The sequence below is a fragment of the Elephas maximus genome, chromosome 16 (assembly GCF_024166365.1).
Source record: "Elephas maximus indicus isolate mEleMax1 chromosome 16, mEleMax1 primary haplotype, whole genome shotgun sequence".
Classification (NCBI taxonomy): Eukaryota; Metazoa; Chordata; class Mammalia; order Proboscidea; family Elephantidae; genus Elephas; species Elephas maximus.
In genome coordinates, this window is record NC_064834.1 from 51934487 (window position 1) to 51952108 (window position 17622).

Here is a 17622-nt window from a genome sequence, read left to right on the forward strand (position 1 = left end):
TCAAAATTTCTTGGCACAGATGAGTGAACGCTTACAGTGCTACATCCATTTGTTGAAATATCTCAACTGGTAATCCGTCAATTCCTAGAGCCTTGTTTTTCACTGATGCCTTCAGTGCAGTGTGGAGTTCTTCCTTCAGTACCATCAGTTCTTGATCATATGCTACCTCCTGAAATGGCTGAACATCAACCAATTATTTTTGGTACAGTGACTCTGTGTATTCCTTCCATACGATGGTCTGATCCAAAATGGTCAAGACCTGTCCACTTCAGCTCACTAATGCCTAAGATATAGGTCTTGAATTGTTTCATTTCATTTTTGACTACTTCCAATTTTGATTTATATTTAGGATGTTCCATGTTTCGATTATTAATGAATGTTTGCAGCTGTTTCTTCTCATTTTAAGTCGTGCCACATCAGCAAATGAAGGTCCCAAAACCTTTACTCCATCCTCGTCATTACGGTCGACTCTACCTTGAGGAGGCAGCTCTTCCGCAGTCGTATTTTGAGTGTCTTCTTACCTGAGGTGCTCATCTTCCGACACTATTTCAGACAATATTTTGCTGCTGCCCATAAGGTTTTCACTGGCCAGCTTTTTCAGAAGTAGACAGCCAGGTCCTTCTTCCCAGTCTTAGTCTGGAAGCTCTCCTGAAACCTGTCCCCCATAGGTGACCTTGCTGGTATTTGGAATACCAGTGGCATAGCTTCCAGCATCACAGCACCATGCAAGCCACCACAGTATGACAAACTGACAGACAACTGACAGTAAAGGATTCCAAGCAGGAGGAATAATGTGGCCAGTTTACATTTTAGAAAGAGTGCCCTGGCAGCAGCGTAGAGAGTGGATTGGAGAGATAATTGAGAAGAGAAACCACAGCTACAGTCCAGAGGCGCAGAGGATAAACGATGGTGGTCTGGAAGAGAGATAGTGGCAACAGACAGAAACAATTAAAAACTCTTTTGGAGGTAGAATTGGGAACCGCAAGCACCTTCCTAGCTGCTAACACCCAACTCTGGGTAAGGCTGCCTGTCTTCCAATCCAGACTGGTCATTCAGTATCCCCCAATCATTGATGTCTTTAGTCTGAAAGGAAGACATCTGGATTCCCAGGACCCCCTGGCCCCTCAGACACAAATAGAAAGATGTTTCATAAAATGCTTGATTTTATGAGTGGCAGCCCCCACCTCCTCATCCAACACATACACATCTTGGTCTTTAACACATTTCCAAAAAGGAGCATAAGTCAATCATGCATCCCCAGACATCTGACACACACACACAGAAGAGACAGGAGGGGCCCATCACATACACCAAGCTACCAAAACACTCCTTTCACTGTTTCTGCTCAATCTAGAAGACCTGGCCTGGAATTATTTAAAGATGTTCAGTTATTTGCAATATTATAGAAAAGTAAATTAGTGATATCCACAAGGTGATAAACTGCAAAGGACAAGTTTGTTTTGTTTTCCTTTTTTAATTTAGATTCTTGTCGATAATACATTAGCATCATTAATTGCAAAACAACCATTTATACAGTAACTTAAACACAAGCCATTTACGAAAATAATGAAGTACTCAACCACTACTAGAGAAAATAGGTCCTCTCATTTGATTCTACTGGCAAGGCCAGGTTTATCCTGAACTTCGAATCTGTGTCCTGAATGGATGGTAAAGCACTCAAGTAGAAGGTAAGAAGTTGTAAGCGTGAGCTTTGAGGGATACTGCCTCAAAGGAAGCTCAGGAGTAGCCGTAGTCCTCCAGTTTACTCCGTGTTGGGATGTTCCAGCATCGTTGCCTTTTGAGCAGTTTTGACAATTCCATCAGCCCCAGGATTCAGATCTTATAAAACGTTCTGACACATTAAAAAAGACTCTGTCCCATAGGAATAGGTTTTTCATCGCTTCTCCAGCTTCTTGTACTTGGCTTCTGCGAGAGGAGGAGGGAAGAATGTGACATCTTTTAAAACTGGTTTCTAAAGATAGTTTTTTAGTTAGCATTTCCAGGCAAATTTCAAAAATACCTATTATATTTTTTTAAACATCTATCAGCTTCAGTCTCATCATCTGTCCAAACATACAGATCATCGATATAACACAACTTAAAATAAGGAGTCAAGCATACTTATACACAAAGAATTGAGAACTCAGCACAATTTCACTAAGCTCTAGTCCTGTAGACAGCGCCTGCCCGGGCAGCTCCACCAGGAATAAGCAGATCTACTTGTACTTGACCTACTGAACTTTAAACACGGGAACCTACTTTTGCCTGACTGTCCCAGGCACCCTCTGGGAGCCAGGTTTAAATGCTCAGAAAGTATAAATGTATTTTTCTCTTTTTATTTTCCTGTCCCTACACCTCACTCCAGGAAAACAGTTTTGAAAGATGTACAGATTTAAAAGGCCATCAAATAAGCTTCTTAATGTAACAGATTCCTTTTTTCTTTTAAAACCTTGAAAGCACCTGGCAACATGCTTCACAGCAACCATTTACTAAAAGTAATCATGGACAATGAAACTATTAACTGCCACCCATGTGAAATCTCAGCCTACTGCAAACCACTGTCTTTTAAGTAGTCAATGATTATGAATGATGAAAATAAAATAATCTGTAAATTATATATATATATATAAAAAAAAAAAAAAAAACCATTGCCAAAGAGTTGATTCCAACTCATAGCCACCCTATAAGACAGAGTAGAACTGCCCAGTGAGTTTCCAAGGAGCACCTGGTGAATTTGAATTGCCAACCTTTGGTTAGCAACTGTAGCACTTAACCACTATGCCACCAGGGCTTCCAAATTGTATCTAGGACAAAAAAAATATTAAACATTTTTAATCATGGATATGAGAGTCAGGGCTAGTTAGCAAGTCAACACTAAAGTACCAGTTTCCTCCTTAAAGGAAAATTAATCCTTCAAGAAAACTCTTAACTTAGCCAGTTTCTGCTTTCTAAAACTTATGTTTTTACGTTATTAAAGATGCTTCAGTCTGCTTAACCATGACTAAAAGCTTGAGCTTTGTGGTCAAGCAGACCTAGTTTAAAATATGGCTCCTTCACATACCAGCTTTGTGACCTTAAGCAAGTTACTTAAACTCTTAAAACTCAGTTTCCTCCCTTGTAGGATGGGGATGAAAATTGTGTACTTACCACACAGATTATTGGGAGGATAAAAAACGTGATACATGTGAAGCACTAAGAACAGGGTCTAACACACCACTAAGTACTCAGGAAATGTTATTTCTATTATAATAATAATAAAATTACTCTCACTGGGTTTTCATGAAGATTCAAAGATAGAATACTGTATCTCACTCAAAAATGTTAACTATTCATATTAGCTAGGGACATACTGGCAGGGAGTGCTCTATCAAACCAAAATAGAAATAATTACCCAGTTTTTTTGAATATGCATCCAACTTGTAGGCTGCCTGCTCAAGGGCCGCTACCTGCTCCTCAATTAAATTGATCTGATCCAGATAAGGCTGCAGTCCAGCATCTTTAAAAACAAAGACAAACCACGTGTTTGCATGGGATCAAGAAGGAGTGTAGAAAAAGGGGGGGGGGGGAGTAAGAATACTAGTGTCTCTATTGCTCTGCCTAAGAAAGACTAGGTGGGTTGACACGAATTCTGATCACTAGTAGGGCAGATGCTTTATAGAAGCTAGCTGATCAGGCACAACTCTGACCCAGACAAAGTAAATCTCTCTCATAACAACGTTCCTTTCTTTTTAATTCTTTGTTCCTCAAGCAATCTTTCCATTAACGATTGTTTCTTGTGTACTCTCAAACAAAAAAAAGAGCGCCCTGGAGATAGGGAACACAAATGTAAGTCAATGGAAAAATATAATCTACCACTCTAAATTAGCATTTTCCATTTATAGGTTTTCTGGTTTTCTGTTTCTAGAGTATTCCTTTAAGAACTTCATTATTAAATCAATTCACTAGACTCAGATCACCCTTCCTGTAGCCCCTCCCTTTCCAAGAATAAACTGATAAAATTAAGAGTCAAAGACAGAAATAACCCAACCTCTGCCCCCTCCATTTCTAAGAATAAACTGATAAAATTAAGATTCAAAACCAGAAATAACCATGCGGCCAAAGCATGCTAATCCTCAGAATGTAAGAAACTCACCCTAACTTTGTAATTTCCTTTTTAGAAAAGCACTTGGTGAGGACAAAGGCCATGTTCCCTCCCCTTCTCCACAGCCCTAAGAACAAAAAGGCACTAAATACAAACACACATAACTATAAAAAGTATTACTTACACTTCTGGTTTAAGTCCTTTAAGTTTCTACTAATGTTTATAGCAATATCTTTCATTTCAAGATACTTCAAGCTGGTTAGTTTATTCATATTTTCCAGAAGCTTATAGTCTTCACTGGTGGCTTTAAAATAAAAAGAAAATGGATGCCTTTAAGATTTGTCTTGGATCATTGGAATGAGAAATTATAGCCAAATTATAGTTTAAGGCAGGACCTTGGTAGTATCAAAGGAGCAGGCCCCTTTTGATTTATGACATTTATAATCAGTCTGTGTGCTTTGAAGGTCTAAGTAGAAACCCTGGCAACAATCAGCAAACTATTCAAAGAAGATTCAGAAACTTCAGAATTTTGGTTAGAAAGGGAAATGTCCTAAGAAGAGGGTGGCCAAAAATGTCTTAGTATCTCATCTTCTACAGCACAAAAACATGTATTTTGAGGGATAGAATTAAAAAAAAAAAAAGTATACCATCAGCTAGAACCTTACTGCTTCTCAGTAATTGATTTATTATTGTGCATAATTCTATATTACATTTTATTCGTGACTTTTCCAAACCATCTGATTGCTCCTCAAATCCTCAATTCTCATCACCACTCAAAGCAAAAGGCCTCTACTGCAATTTCCTGAAAACCAAATAAGCCTTATTTTAGAGACTAATTTGGTAGCAGTAAGAGTATGGATACAGAGGCAAGAGCCAAAAGACAGATGCACAACAGTTCATTGAGAAGTGATGGTCTGCGGCAGTGGTTGTAAAAGGAATGAAAAGGAGAGTACGGGGGCAAGAGATTTGTTGTTGTTGTTGTGTGCCATCAAGTCAATTCCACCTCAGAGCGACCCTACATGACAAAGTAGAACTGCCCCATAGGGTTTCCTAGGCTGTAATATTTATTGGAGCAGATCACCAAGTCTATTCTCCTGTGGAGCTGCTGGGTGGGTTCAAACCACCAATCTTAATTTAGCAGTGAGCACTTAACTGTTGCACCACTATGACTCCTGCAAGAATACTGCAGAAGCAGAATTTATAGGACGTGTTGAAGTGGGTATTAACGGGTGGCAGCAACCTAAGGTGTATCTGAGGTTTTATGCCTGGGTAACTAAAAGAACGGTGGTGCCATTAACCAAAAGAGGGAAGCTGGAAAGAGGAACCATGTTGAGTGTGAAAATACAATATTTTCAGTTTTGGCTTGAAGCAAGCCAGGTGTTTGCATATTAAATATATGAGAAAATTATTCACTTCCACAAAGAAATATGCTCTCTCCTACTTCTTGGAGCATGTAGTCCTCTTAGTCTATCCTTTATTTCACCAGTTTTGATAGAGACAACAACTAATAAAATCAGCAGTATAAGAACAGTGATAAATGGCATTGAACTCAGGAAGGGGAAAAAACAGGGAGTGGTGGGGACAAACTGGATAGCACTAGTCCTGTCTAAAGGCGACAGATGCTTGGCTGTAGTCAATTACAGCCTGACAAGAATGGGGGCCTATCATGGTCCCCAGAGCTTTTATTAGCCCAAGACAGGAACCACTCCCAAAGCCAACATTTCAGACAGGGATTGGACTGGACTTTGGGATAGAAAATGATACCAGTGAAGAGTGAGCTTCTTGGATCAAGTAGACACATGAGACTATGTGAGCAGCTCCTGTCTGGAGGGGAGAGGAGCGGGCAGAGGGGGTCAGAAGCTGGCCGAATGGGCACGAAAATAGAGTAGAGGGAAAGAGTGTGCTGTCTCATCAAAGGGAGAGCAGCTAGGAGTATATAGCAAGGTGTATACAAATTTTTGTATGAGAGACTGACTTGATTTGTAAACTTTCACTTAAAGCACAATAAAAATTAAAAAAAAAAAAAAAGAATGGGGGCCTACTATTGCCAAATCTCTGCAATTTTTAGAGAGTTTTAAAATGTAGGTTTTGTTACTTGGCTTCTCTTGCTCAAAAATAAATAAATAAATCATCAGGCCAACAAATCAGAGATTCACAATATTTCTTATTCTTCAGCAAGCCTTTTCTCATAGATTCTGGTTCACCAATTTAACTCACAGCCATTTCCTGGGGAAGTGAAACAGTATAATAAATCTCGTGAGCCACAGTGAACCAGGCTGCACTTTCTGGACCCTCCTGGACACATGGGTCAGGATTACTGCCCACTTGGAAACACACACAGGACCAAGATACTAATCACGTCCCAAGGGTGGGTCACCAAATCCTCAGACCAACCTACTAGGTCCCTCAATGTGCAGATCACTCCCCATTTCCCAAGTTCATTTTTTAATATTCCAGCAAACACATCTGCTTTAGCCAAACAAACTTCTTACTTACATCACCTCGCTCCTACTTTTATCATTCCCCCTTTTTCTGCCAATCATTCCCTTCGTAACGCTGCTCAAAATATCCCTCCCCCAAGTAAGCGTTTCTTGATTGTTACTAGACATTCTCTGTTGCTTTCTCAGCATTAGTCCACACTACAGAGACCTATGCAAAGTTGTTTTAAATATTCATATATGTGTGTCTGAAAGCAGATGCCTGAGCTTCTCCAAGGAAGGGATGGGCCTCTTGCCATCCCATTTGTGATTCCCCAAACTTACAAAAGGCCTGTCTCAGGGCATGTGGGGTAGAGGAGGGAGCTGCAGGTCCATGCTGCAAAAGCACATCAGAGGTCTCCTGGAGCCAAACTGAGGTTGGCAGGGGGTGGTGCACCGTAGTACCCCAAAAAACCCGGACCCCGTCTCACCTGTCAGTTCCCCAGTCAGGTAAGTGGCCATCTTGGAGAACATGTCCCGGCACAGCTCATTGATGTCAGCCTCAGCAGGCTCCTTTGCTTCCTCAGCAGTCTCCACTGCAGCATCATCTGGGCCAAGAGAGAATGAATAAGTGTCCTGCCCTACACCCAGTTCTAATCGAGCCAAAGGGGCCGCTTCCCACATCCCTCCACCTGCCTTCGCTGGAGCAAATTTGGCTCCATTCTCCATCTGCCATAATCTCAAATCCCTCATCCGACCTTGCACCACCAGAGACGCCAACTCCGCCCCAGTGCATCGGCCCCTCGCTCATATACGATCCCGCAGCCAAGCCATCTCAGTCGCCCTGACAGGACGAACAGTCGCGCACACGCAAGTGCGCCCCTCAGACCTGCCAGCACCTGACAGGTGAGACAACCACACGCTCAGCCCCGAATTCCCATTTTTTTTTTTCACCACGAGCCGCCCTCATGCGGATCCTACCCGGAGCCCCAGACCTCCTGCCGGACAACTCGTGTCCACCCACTCCAGGTACCTCGAGCTGGTTCCTCACTTCGGCTCGCCGGGACTGCCTGAGCCTCAGCCACAGCCGCCGCCGCCGCCATACCCGACCGGCACTGCTTCCGGTTCCGGGATGCCTGCGCATGCGCACCGATCGTCGTCCACCCACCCGACGGACCGCGCTTGGTTTCGCGGCCCTTTGATCCTGGGCGTTCCTGCTAGGTAGTGCCTCACATAGTGAATTATAAAAAAGTGTAAGCATGAAGCCGAAACTGAAGATAAGATAGGCTATCGTTGACAGATCTGCTGGGGAGAGTTGCAACTCTGGGACTGAGGCTGCGGTCATAACTGCGGCCACACCTTCTACACCCATCTGGGGTTGGACCCCGGCCTAGCCTGATGACCTAAGTCACCTGAGATGGGTTGCCCCCTCCCCGGAGGCTCTGCACCCTGGCTGGTGTTAGTCACACAAAAAGATTTCTCAGAGAATCCATCCGTGCTTTTGAAGGTAGCCTCATGAAGGCTTTGGGAAACTTTCAGGCATTGGTCCCTGATCGTACTTAAATACTCTCCGTTTTAACGTCCTGGATTAATACCAACTGATTGGCTCTTTCTCCTTAACTGCACGCTGGTATCTACTCCTCTTCACTGAATAAAGCCTTCCTTGCAGAAAGCTTGGATTGTGACATTTTTAGGGCTCAGAATACACTCTGGTTATCTTAATGGCAATGAGTCGTGGTGGTGCAGTGGTTAAAAGCTTGGCTGCTAACCGAAAGGTTGGCATTTGGAACCCGCCAGTTGGAATCCACCAGCCACTCCAAAGGAAAAAGATTCTGCAGTGCAGTCTCTTCTGTAAAGATTCATAGCTTTGGAAATCCTATGGAACAGTTCTATTCTGCCCTGTAGGGTCACTCTAAATCAGAATCAGACTCCATGGTAACGGATTTTTTGGATCTCTTAGTTGCACTTTCCCCCACGTGTCTGTCAGTTTGTCTTACTGTGAGGGCTTGCCTGTTGCTGTGATGCTGGAAGCTGTGCCGCCAGTATTCAGATACCAGCAAGGTCACCCATGGAGGACAGGTTTCAGCTGAGCTTCCAGACTAAGACAGACTAGGAAGAAGGACCCGGCAGTCTACTTCTGAAAAGCATTAGCCAGTGAAAACCTTATGAATAGTAGCAGAACATTGTCTGATACAGTGCTGCAAGATGAGCCCCCCAGGTTGGAAGGCACTCAAAAGATAGCTGGGGAAGAGCTGCCTCCTCAAAGCAGTCGACCTTAATGACGTGGATGGAGTAAAGCTTTCGGGACCTTCATTTGCTGATGTGACATGACTCAAAATGAGAAGAAACAGCTGCAAACATCCATTAATAATCGGAACCTGGAATGTACGAAGTATGAATCTAGGAAAATTGGGAATCGTCAAAAATGAAATGGAGCACATAAACATCAATATCCTAGGCATTAGTGAGCTGAAATGGACTGGTATTGGCCATTTTGAATCAGATAATCATGTAGTCTGCTGTGCTGGGAATGACAACTTGAAGAGGAATGGTGTTGCATTCATTGTCAAAAAGAACATTTCAAGATCTATCCTGAAGTACAGCACTGTCAGTGACAGGATAATATCCATACGGCTACAAGGAAGACCAGTTAATACGACTGTTATTCAAATTTATGCACCAACCACTAGGGCCAAAGATGAAGAAATAGAAGATTCTTATCAGCTGCTGCAGTCTGAAATTGATCGAACATGCAATCAAGATGCATTGATAATTACTGGCAATTGTAATGTGAAAGTTGGAAACAAAGAAGAAGGACCAGTAGTTGGAAAATATGGCCTTGGTGATAGAAACAGTGCCAGAGATCAAATGATAGAATTTTGCAAGACCAACGACTTCTTCATTGCAAATACCTTCTTTCACTAGCATAAACGGCGACTATACACATGGACCTCGCCAGATGGAACACGCAGAAATCAAATTGACTACATCTGTGAAAAGAGACAATAGAAAAGCTCAATATCATCAGTCAGAACAAGGCCAGGGGCCGACTGTGGAACAGACCATCAGTTGCTCATAGGCAAGTTCAATCTGAAACTGAAGAAAATCAGGGCAAGTCCACGAGAGCCAAAATATGACCTTGAGTATATCCCACCTGAATTTAGAAACCGTCTGAAGAATAGATTTGATGCATTGAACACTAGTGACCAAAGACCAGACGAATTTTGGAATGACATCAAGGACATCATCCATGAAGAAAGCAAGAGGTCACTGGAAAGACAAGAAAGAAAGAAAAGACCAAGATGGATGTCAGGAGACTCTGAAACTTGCTCTTGAGCATTGAGCAGCTAAAGCAAAAGGAAGAATTGGTGAAGTAAAAGAACTGAACAGAAGATTTCAAAGGGCGTCTCAAGAAGACAAAGTAAAGTATTATAATGACATGTCCAAAGAGCTGGACATGGAAAACCAAAAGGGAAGAACACTCTTGGCATTTCTCAAGCTGAAAGAACTGAAGAAAAAAGTCAAGCCTCGAGTTGCAATAGTGAAGGATTCTATGGGGAAAATATTAAATGATTCAGGAAGCATTAAAAGAAGATGGAAGGAATACACAGAGTCATTATACCAAAAAGAATTAGTTGATGTTCAACCATTTCAAGAAGTGGCATATGATCAGGAACCAATGGTACTGAAGGAAGAAGTCCAAGCTGCTCTGAAGGGATTGGCAAAAAACAAGGCTCTAGGAATTGATGGAATATCAATTGAGATGTTTCGACAAACAGATGCAGCGCTGGAGGTGCTCACTCATCTATGCCAAGAAATACGGAAGACAGCTTCCTGGCCAACTGACTGGAAGAGATCCATATTTATGCCTATTCCCAAGAAAGGGGATCCAACCGAATGTGAATATCACGCGCAAGCAAAATTCTGCTGAAGATCATTCAAAAATGGCTGCAGCAGTATATCGACAGGGAACTGCGAGAAATTCAGGCCAGTTTCAGGAGACGACGTGGAACCAGGGATATCACTGCTGATGTCAGATGGATCCTGGCTGAAAGCAGAGAATACCAGAAGGATGTTTACCTGTGTTTTATTGACTATGCAAAGGGTTTTAACTGCGTGGATCATAACAAACTATGGATAACACTGTGAAGAATGGGAATTCCAGAACACTTAATTGTGCTCATGCGGAACCTTTACATAGATCAAGAGGCAGTTGTTCGGACAGAACAAGGGGACACTGATTGGTTTAAAGTCAGGAAAGGTGTGCATCAGGGTTGTATTCTTTCACCATGCCTATTCAATCTGTATGCTGAGCAAATAATACGAGAAGCTGGACTATATGAAGAAGAATGGGGCATCAGGATTGGAGGAAGACTCATTAACAACCTGCGTTACGCCAATGACACAACCTTGCTTGCTGAAAGTGAAGAGGACTTGAAGCACTTATTAATGAAGATCAAAGACCACAGCCTTCAGTATGGATTGCACCCAACATAAAGAAAACAAAAATCCTCACAACTGGACCAATGAGCAACATCATGATAAATGGAGAAAAGATTGAAGTTGTCAAGGATTTCATTTTACTTGGATCCACAATCAACAGCCATGGAAGCAGCAGTCAAGAAATCAAAAAGACGTGTTGCATTGGGTAAATCTGCTGCAAAGGACCTCTTCAAAGTGTTGAAGAGTGAAGATGTCACCTTGAAGACTAAGGTGTGCCTGACCCAAGCCATGGTATTTTCAATCGCATCATATGCATGTGAAAGCTGGACAATGAATAAGGAAGACCGAAGAAGAATTGATGCCTTTGAATTGTGGTGTTGACAAAGAATATTGAATATCCCATGGACTGCCAAAAGAACGAACAAATCTGTCTTAGAAGGAGTACAATAAGAATGCTCCTTAGAAGCAAGGATAGCGAGACTGTGTCTTACATACTTTGGACATGTTGTCAGGAGGGATCAGTCCCTGGAGAAGGACATCATGCTTGGCAGAATACAGGGTCAGCGGAAAAGAGGAAGACCCTCAACGAGGTGGGTTGACACAGTGGCTGCAACAATGAGCTCAAGCATAACAACCTTTGTAAGGATGGCTCAGGACCAGGCAGTGTTTTGTTCTGTTGTGCATAGGGTTGGTATGAGTCGGAACTGACTCAACGGCACCTAACAACAACAACAACGGATGCACTTACCTGTTCACAAGTCTTCCATTGTTGTCCTTATGTGCCCATGGAGTCAATTCCGACTCTTAGCAACCCTACAGGACACAGTAGAACTGCCCCATGTGGTTTCCTAGGCTGTATTCCTTGCGGGAGCAGATCACCAGGGCCTTTCTCCTGCAGAGCCACTGGTAGGTTTGAACCACTGACCCTGTGGTTAGCAGCCAAGTACTTGACCATTGCCACCAGGACTTCTCACAAATCTCCTGGTGTACCCAAACCAAAAACCAAATCAGTTGCCTTCCAGTGGATTCTGACTCATGGAAACTCCACGTGCAATAGAACTGTGCTCCACAGGGTTTTCAGTGGCTGGTTTTTGAGATCATCAGGCCTTTCTTCTGAGGTGTGTCTGGGTGGACTTGAACCACTAACCTTGAGGTAAGCCGCCTAGTGTTAACTCTTTGCACCCCCATGGATTCCCCCAGGTGTATAGAGTATACTTAATGGGATGGAAGAAGAGGAGTGGGTGAGGGAATGGATGAGAAAAGTGACTGGGGAGCAATGGAAAGTGCAAAATGAGGAAGGGTTAAAGGGCACAGGAGAAAGGAGAGAGGATATATAGCAGGTCTCAGGATACAGGCTCCTAGACACCCAACATCTTGGTGTAGGAGTTCCTTGTCTTATCCCTGGTTATCATCCCTCTCTACCACCACCCCCATCCTACATGCTGTACATACACACACACTACAGCCACTCACCCTCCCTAGTCCTCTTAACCTTACTCTCTCCATCCTGAGGTCCAAGTCTCCCAGGTCAACCTCTCCACCCTCCCTTATGGTACAATCACAGTGCCATCCATTCCGAACTATTCCTAAGAGCCAGAAGTTCTCACTTCAGGACTCCTGGGGCATCCAGCTCCTTCGCCTTGTCACTGCTCCCAATCCCATACGTCCCAGAACCCAGGTATAAGGATGGCCTACAGTACCAGCCTTTCTTCTTCCTCCTACAATCCCAAAAGCAAATGCAAAGTCCTGGTTTTTCTAAGGATTTTTATTGACAATCACTAGGGGACCCCACATTGCCAAGCGGAAGGTTAGAGTCAGAGTACACCACATTTTAATCCAAAGATCTCCAGATCCTAAGGGCATTTCCTTGCCTGCTTCTCCTCAAGCTCCATCTTCATCCCTTGGTTTACAGCCCTCTCAGTTCCCAGCATTGAGCAGAATGTCAGGATGCAGGCTCTTCCACAGAACCTCCATTGACTATTCTGGGAGGGCATCACTCCAGCTCCTCTGCACCGAGGTGAGATTCACTCCTCTCACTCCTTTTCTTCTATTTATTTTTAGAGATAAGCTCTACGGAGATGATAAGAACGCAGAGGTGCTAGCAGCAGATCATTAGATATGTAAAGGATAAGAAGATTCGCTGGCAAGTAGGAAGACATCTAGACAGAGCCTGCTCTCTGGGATCCTACCTTTTTCTCAAATCACCATATGTTTGAGGAAGAGTCATTAACCTCTCTTCCTTTATTGTTTGTTATTGACATTTTTTATCACCACAGCACAGCTAGGAGCACAGGGACTGAGAGGCCAAGAGGGAAACGTTATTTCACAGTGCTACACAGAGCTATGTGGCTATGCACAGAAACACTGAGTTATAAGCCTGAGCATGATGCCCAGCTACACTGAGATACATTGACTCAAAGCCCAGTCACAGGTTTGGGCCCAGCAGCAGCAGTGATGGGACCTGCTGCCCTATATGTGGAGGGTGTGTGAAGAGGGGCTTCTGGGGAGGCAGTGAGAAAGGATCCTGCTGTCTGGTATTCAGGGCTCCTCCTCCACCACTCTCCTGCCCACCCTGGACTCCCTAGGGAGCTGGGGTCACAGCTGGGCCTGGCTGCAGGTGCTCCCAAATGGCTTGTTCCTCCTGGAAGAAGAAAAAGAGACAGGTCATTCAAAGGAGAAGTTTATGTGCCATTTTCCATTTCTCTGGATCTGATCGTCCAGCCCCGGCCATCTCCTAGAGCTTAAGGCAGCCCCCAGTCTAGGGCAACCAACTTCCAGACCTTCCCTCTACTCCCCACCCCCGCTAGTACAGTGACCATTGCGGACATGTTGCCCTGGGGACCTGAAAATATAGGTGTTTGGCAAGTACTCCACCCCCATCAACTGAGTGGAAAAGATGGAAGAGTTCAGCTGTGGGGAGCTAAAAGGACCCAGGTGAGGGCCATTTACCAGGCCTGGGGAGAGAGCCATCTGCCCCTTCCTCTCTAGCATCTTCAGCTTTGAACTCACAGCATCAACCTGGGACGCGATTCCTTCTAGGACAGTCTCCAGCTGCAGAACCCTCCTTTTCAGCCTGTGTAGGATTTGAGAGAGACTAAGGGAGCAGAGCTCTGTGTTTGCGGGGTGGGAGGGCTGAGGTCTACAGAGGCACAGGGAAAGAACAGTGTGTGGATGGGAGCAAGGAAGGTAAGACCGAGCCTTGTAGGGGGAACTGAAGGGGAGCCAAGTTTCTCCCCAAACTAGGACAGGGAATTGTAAGGTTGTAGACTTTTAATGGGTAGACAGAAGCTCAAGGTAGGTGATAACAAACAGCCACCCCTGGGCCTTGGGCCTCACATACGTGTGGAATTCTTCTCCTGAAACCCAGCAACCTGCTCTGGCAGCCTCTGAGTCCGACTTTCCTGGTGGGCTTCTCACAATGGACTGGCCCAAATTCTCAATCTCAGCGCTGACGGCTACCTGATAAGGAAGTCAGAGGCCAGAGGGAAGAGAATGATTCTGGAAGTCATCAGCTTTTGTTCCATCACCTGGTCTGATAGGCTTAGGGCCAAGCCTTGGTCTCCAGTTCTTGCTATGCCTCTCCCCTCTGAGACTCTAGAGACAATAGGGTCAGGGTGGTGGTGAACACAAACCTGGCCCACCCTCTGGAGATGGAATCACCTTCCAAAGAAACAAAAAACAGGCTTGAAGCCTTGATTAGTGAGGTGTTCACTAGAGACCAACTCAGTTTGGGAGAGAGGCAAAACTGGTTGCCATCAAGTCAACTTCAACTCATGGCAACCCCATGTGTGTCAGAGTAGGACTGTGCTCCATAGGGTTTTCAATGGCTAATTTTTTGGAAGTAGATTGCCAGCACTCTCTTGGAGTCACCTCTGGGTGAACTCGAACCTCCAGACTTCTCGTTAGCAGCCTAGTGTGTTAACCATTCGCACCACTCAGGAACAATACCAGAATTCCTGACCCTTCCCTCTGAGCTGCCATCATCTCCTGCCCTGGACTTTTTGGTCTACAGTGAATAGGGATGGAGCAGGCACAGCAGGGACAGCCAAGGATTAGAGTCTGAAAATCCCAAGAAGAGGGCAAGTCCTCAGAGGGTATTGTCAGGGAATCTTGGACAATTGGCCCATTTTCCCTAAGACTGTGTTTTGGAGCCGTGGTTTTCTACCTTGGCCATATATTGGAATCATCAGGGGAGCTTTTAAAAATACTGATGCCTGAATCAGATTCTGATTTAGTTGGTATAGTGCGTGTGGCCTTAATATCAGGATTTTTAAAACCTCCCCAGAGCGTTCTAATGTGTGGCAAAGCTTGAGAACCACTACTCTAGAGAGTTTTCCTGCCCATCTACCAGAGGATTTTTCTATGCTGGATGTGTAGGGGCATGGGCAATTTCCTTACACTGCTCCCCATCAGCCAACTAGGGAGGGGCGCAACGGTGGCTTACCCTCTCCTCCTCCAGATCCTGTTGCATTTGTGCCTGTTCCTTCTCATCCAGGATGCGATTCCCGTCGTGGTCAAACCTGGTAAAGGCAGCTGTGAGCTCTGTGATTTCGTGCTCTGTGTGCCCCACTCTAAGAACAGGATGATGAAATGACTTTTGACCTGTAGTGGCTGTGATCTCTCTAATATGGGCTCTCCACTGTCTTGCTAGACTCAATGCATGAGGGTCTTGCTCTCTAGGGAAGAAGGGTACCACAGGGGCAAGCCAGGATCTCCAAGGTCGAGGAATATTACCCCCATGAAATCACCTGTATCAATATCTTCTTCCTCCCCCAACTCCTGCTGACTAAGTTCAAGCTCTCATGATCTCTTACGAGGATTATTGCAAAATCTGTTTCCCTCAACTAACCTGCAACCCTTCTGCCTCCCACCCTCACTCCCTACCCCTGAAATCCATCTTCCATAATGCAACCAAACTAATTGATTTTTCTAAAACACAGGTCTAAATACATCCCCTTTCTGCTTAAAATCCCTCCTAGGCCCCCCATTCTTTGGATAGAGTGGCGATGTTCAAGGCCTTTCCAAATGTGGTCCTTGCTCATTTCTCTGGCCTCATTTCCTGCTGTGCCCCATCTTTCATTTGATACCTTTAACAGTGCTCAACTGCTTATACCTCCTGTATATGTTGTTTAATTTCAGACCTCTGTGCCTTTGGATATGCTTTCATGTCTCTTGGAATGGCCTTCCTCTGCTTGTCTACTTGTAAACTATTTATTCTCCAAAACCCTATTCAGACATCACCTCCTCCAGGAAGTCTTCTTGTAAGTCCAAAGATGGAACTGAGCTCTCTTCTCCAGATTTCCTCTGCTCTAGCTACTTCTGTTGTTGAACTTGTTCTGTGATTAAGTTCATTTGCTTACACGTCTATGAGCCCCTGGAGGACAAAGACTTTGTCTCGCTTAATTGTGAAGGGCTCTATTCCATCCCTAGTCCACAGTTGGTGTCACAATATGTATGTTCAATGTTTGTTAATATGTTTGACTGGGAAGCAGAGAGAGAATAGCTAAAGGAACAGACCAGTATTAGTTGGGAAGCACAGAACCAAGATCAGAGTTTTGGGGGAGTAGGGGTATCTGTAACGATTAGGGAATTACATTATTACATTACGGCCTAAGAGTTGTTCAGCAAGGTCCAGAATGCTATATACCATGATGAAAGGCCTTTAAACCAAGAGCACAATTCTGAAGGTCAGGTCAGAGACCCAGAGGCCAAGATCAGAGACCCATAGGCCAAGATCAGAGGCCCGTAGGCCAAGATCAGAGGCTTATAGGCAAAGAATGTATAGTTGAGTGTCAAGGACTCATAGACCGTGGTCAAGGAAGGTTGATCTCTAGTTGCTCACTCCCGAAAGGTGTTGGTGAAATCCTCGAACTGGGTTTCCTGCTCCCCACCTTGCAGGACCTTCTGCATATCTGAAACCCGCTCCTTCCTCAGACGCATTCTCAGTAGGGTCTTATTGTAGCCCTGGAAGAGAAAAGGGAACAGGCACCAGTCCCCACAGGTTTCTCATCATCCGTGGCCCCCACTCCCACTCATAGGGTGCCAGGCTTCCAGGGGTAATTCAGAGGCACACAGGGCATAGGCACATATACCAGTTAGGAACAGATCAGGACACAGAACTTTGGACCTAGGCCCTGATGCAGATGTGCAACTTAAGGGGACTGGGTTAAAACCTGTTTCAGAAGGTCAGAAAGCTGCAGCTCATCCTTCTGTCCAGCCAACTCCTCCTTGACCTCTGAATAGGTGTCGTTGATGATGGCCAGGAACATGTTCTGCAGGATGAGGCAGGGACCTTGGTCCTTACCCCCAGATCCTCTGATTGACCCCTAATAATGGGCCACACATGTTCTAAAGGGGCCAATGCTCCTAATCCCAGCTCTGCAGCCCACCAATCCCTACTTCTCAGGGTCCCATAGCCCAGGCTTTCAGCACAATCCTGTTAGTGATGGATCATGCTTCCTCATCAACATTGGGTCCTCACTCTTACCACTCTTACTGTAGTAGCATTACTGACCATGAGGATATACCCACACAAGACACAGACATTGCTCTATGTAACCAAACCACCAAACCCACTGCCGTTGAGTCAATTCTGACTCATAGCAACCCTATAGGACAGAGTAGAACTGCCCCATAGGGTTTCAAAGGCTACAAATCCTTATGGAAGCAGACTGCCACATC

General features: G+C 44.6%; 2 protein-coding genes across 2 annotated transcripts in view; both read right to left on the reverse strand.

Moving 5' to 3' along the window:
* Positions 1-1465: 1465 nt before the first annotated feature.
* Positions 1466-7616, reverse strand: BLOC1S2 (biogenesis of lysosomal organelles complex 1 subunit 2). Its single transcript, XM_049855876.1, has 5 exons — positions 7532-7616; positions 6990-7106; positions 4266-4385; positions 3392-3496; positions 1466-1926 (listed from the first exon to the last, which is right to left on the reverse strand). The coding sequence occupies exons 1-5, from the start codon at positions 7599-7601 to the stop codon at positions 1895-1897; spliced, it is 444 nt and encodes a 147-aa protein (XP_049711833.1). The 5' UTR covers positions 7602-7616; the 3' UTR covers positions 1466-1894.
* Positions 7617-12717: 5101 nt separating this feature from the next.
* Positions 12718-17622, reverse strand: part of PKD2L1 (polycystin 2 like 1, transient receptor potential cation channel) — a 54164-nt gene continuing 49259 nt past the window's right edge. Inside the window, exons 11-16 of the mRNA XM_049855035.1 lie at positions 17115-17213; positions 16784-16905; positions 15386-15512; positions 14282-14400; positions 13891-14014; positions 12718-13582 (exon numbers count right to left, since the gene is read on the reverse strand). Of these exons, the coding sequence (XP_049710992.1) occupies positions 13523-13582; positions 13891-14014; positions 14282-14400; positions 15386-15512; positions 16784-16905; positions 17115-17213 (651 nt within the window). The 3' untranslated portion in view covers positions 12718-13522. The remainder of the gene's footprint in view (positions 13583-13890; positions 14015-14281; positions 14401-15385; positions 15513-16783; positions 16906-17114; positions 17214-17622) is intronic.

Excerpts from the sequence above, each read along its gene's own strand:
- BLOC1S2 (XM_049855876.1), bottom strand. The coding sequence starts at position 7,601 with ATGGCGGCGGCGGCGGCTGTGGCTGAGGCTCAGGCAGTCCCGGCGAGC. Across the intron at positions 4,386-6,989 it reads CCTGACTGGGGAACTGACAG|CCACCAGTGAAGACTATAAG; the intron begins GTGAGACGGGGT and ends TTTATTTTAAAG. Across the intron at positions 3,497-4,265 it reads AAAGGACTTAAACCAGAAGT|ATGCTGGACTGCAGCCTTAT; the intron begins GTAAGTAATACT and ends TTGTTTTTAAAG.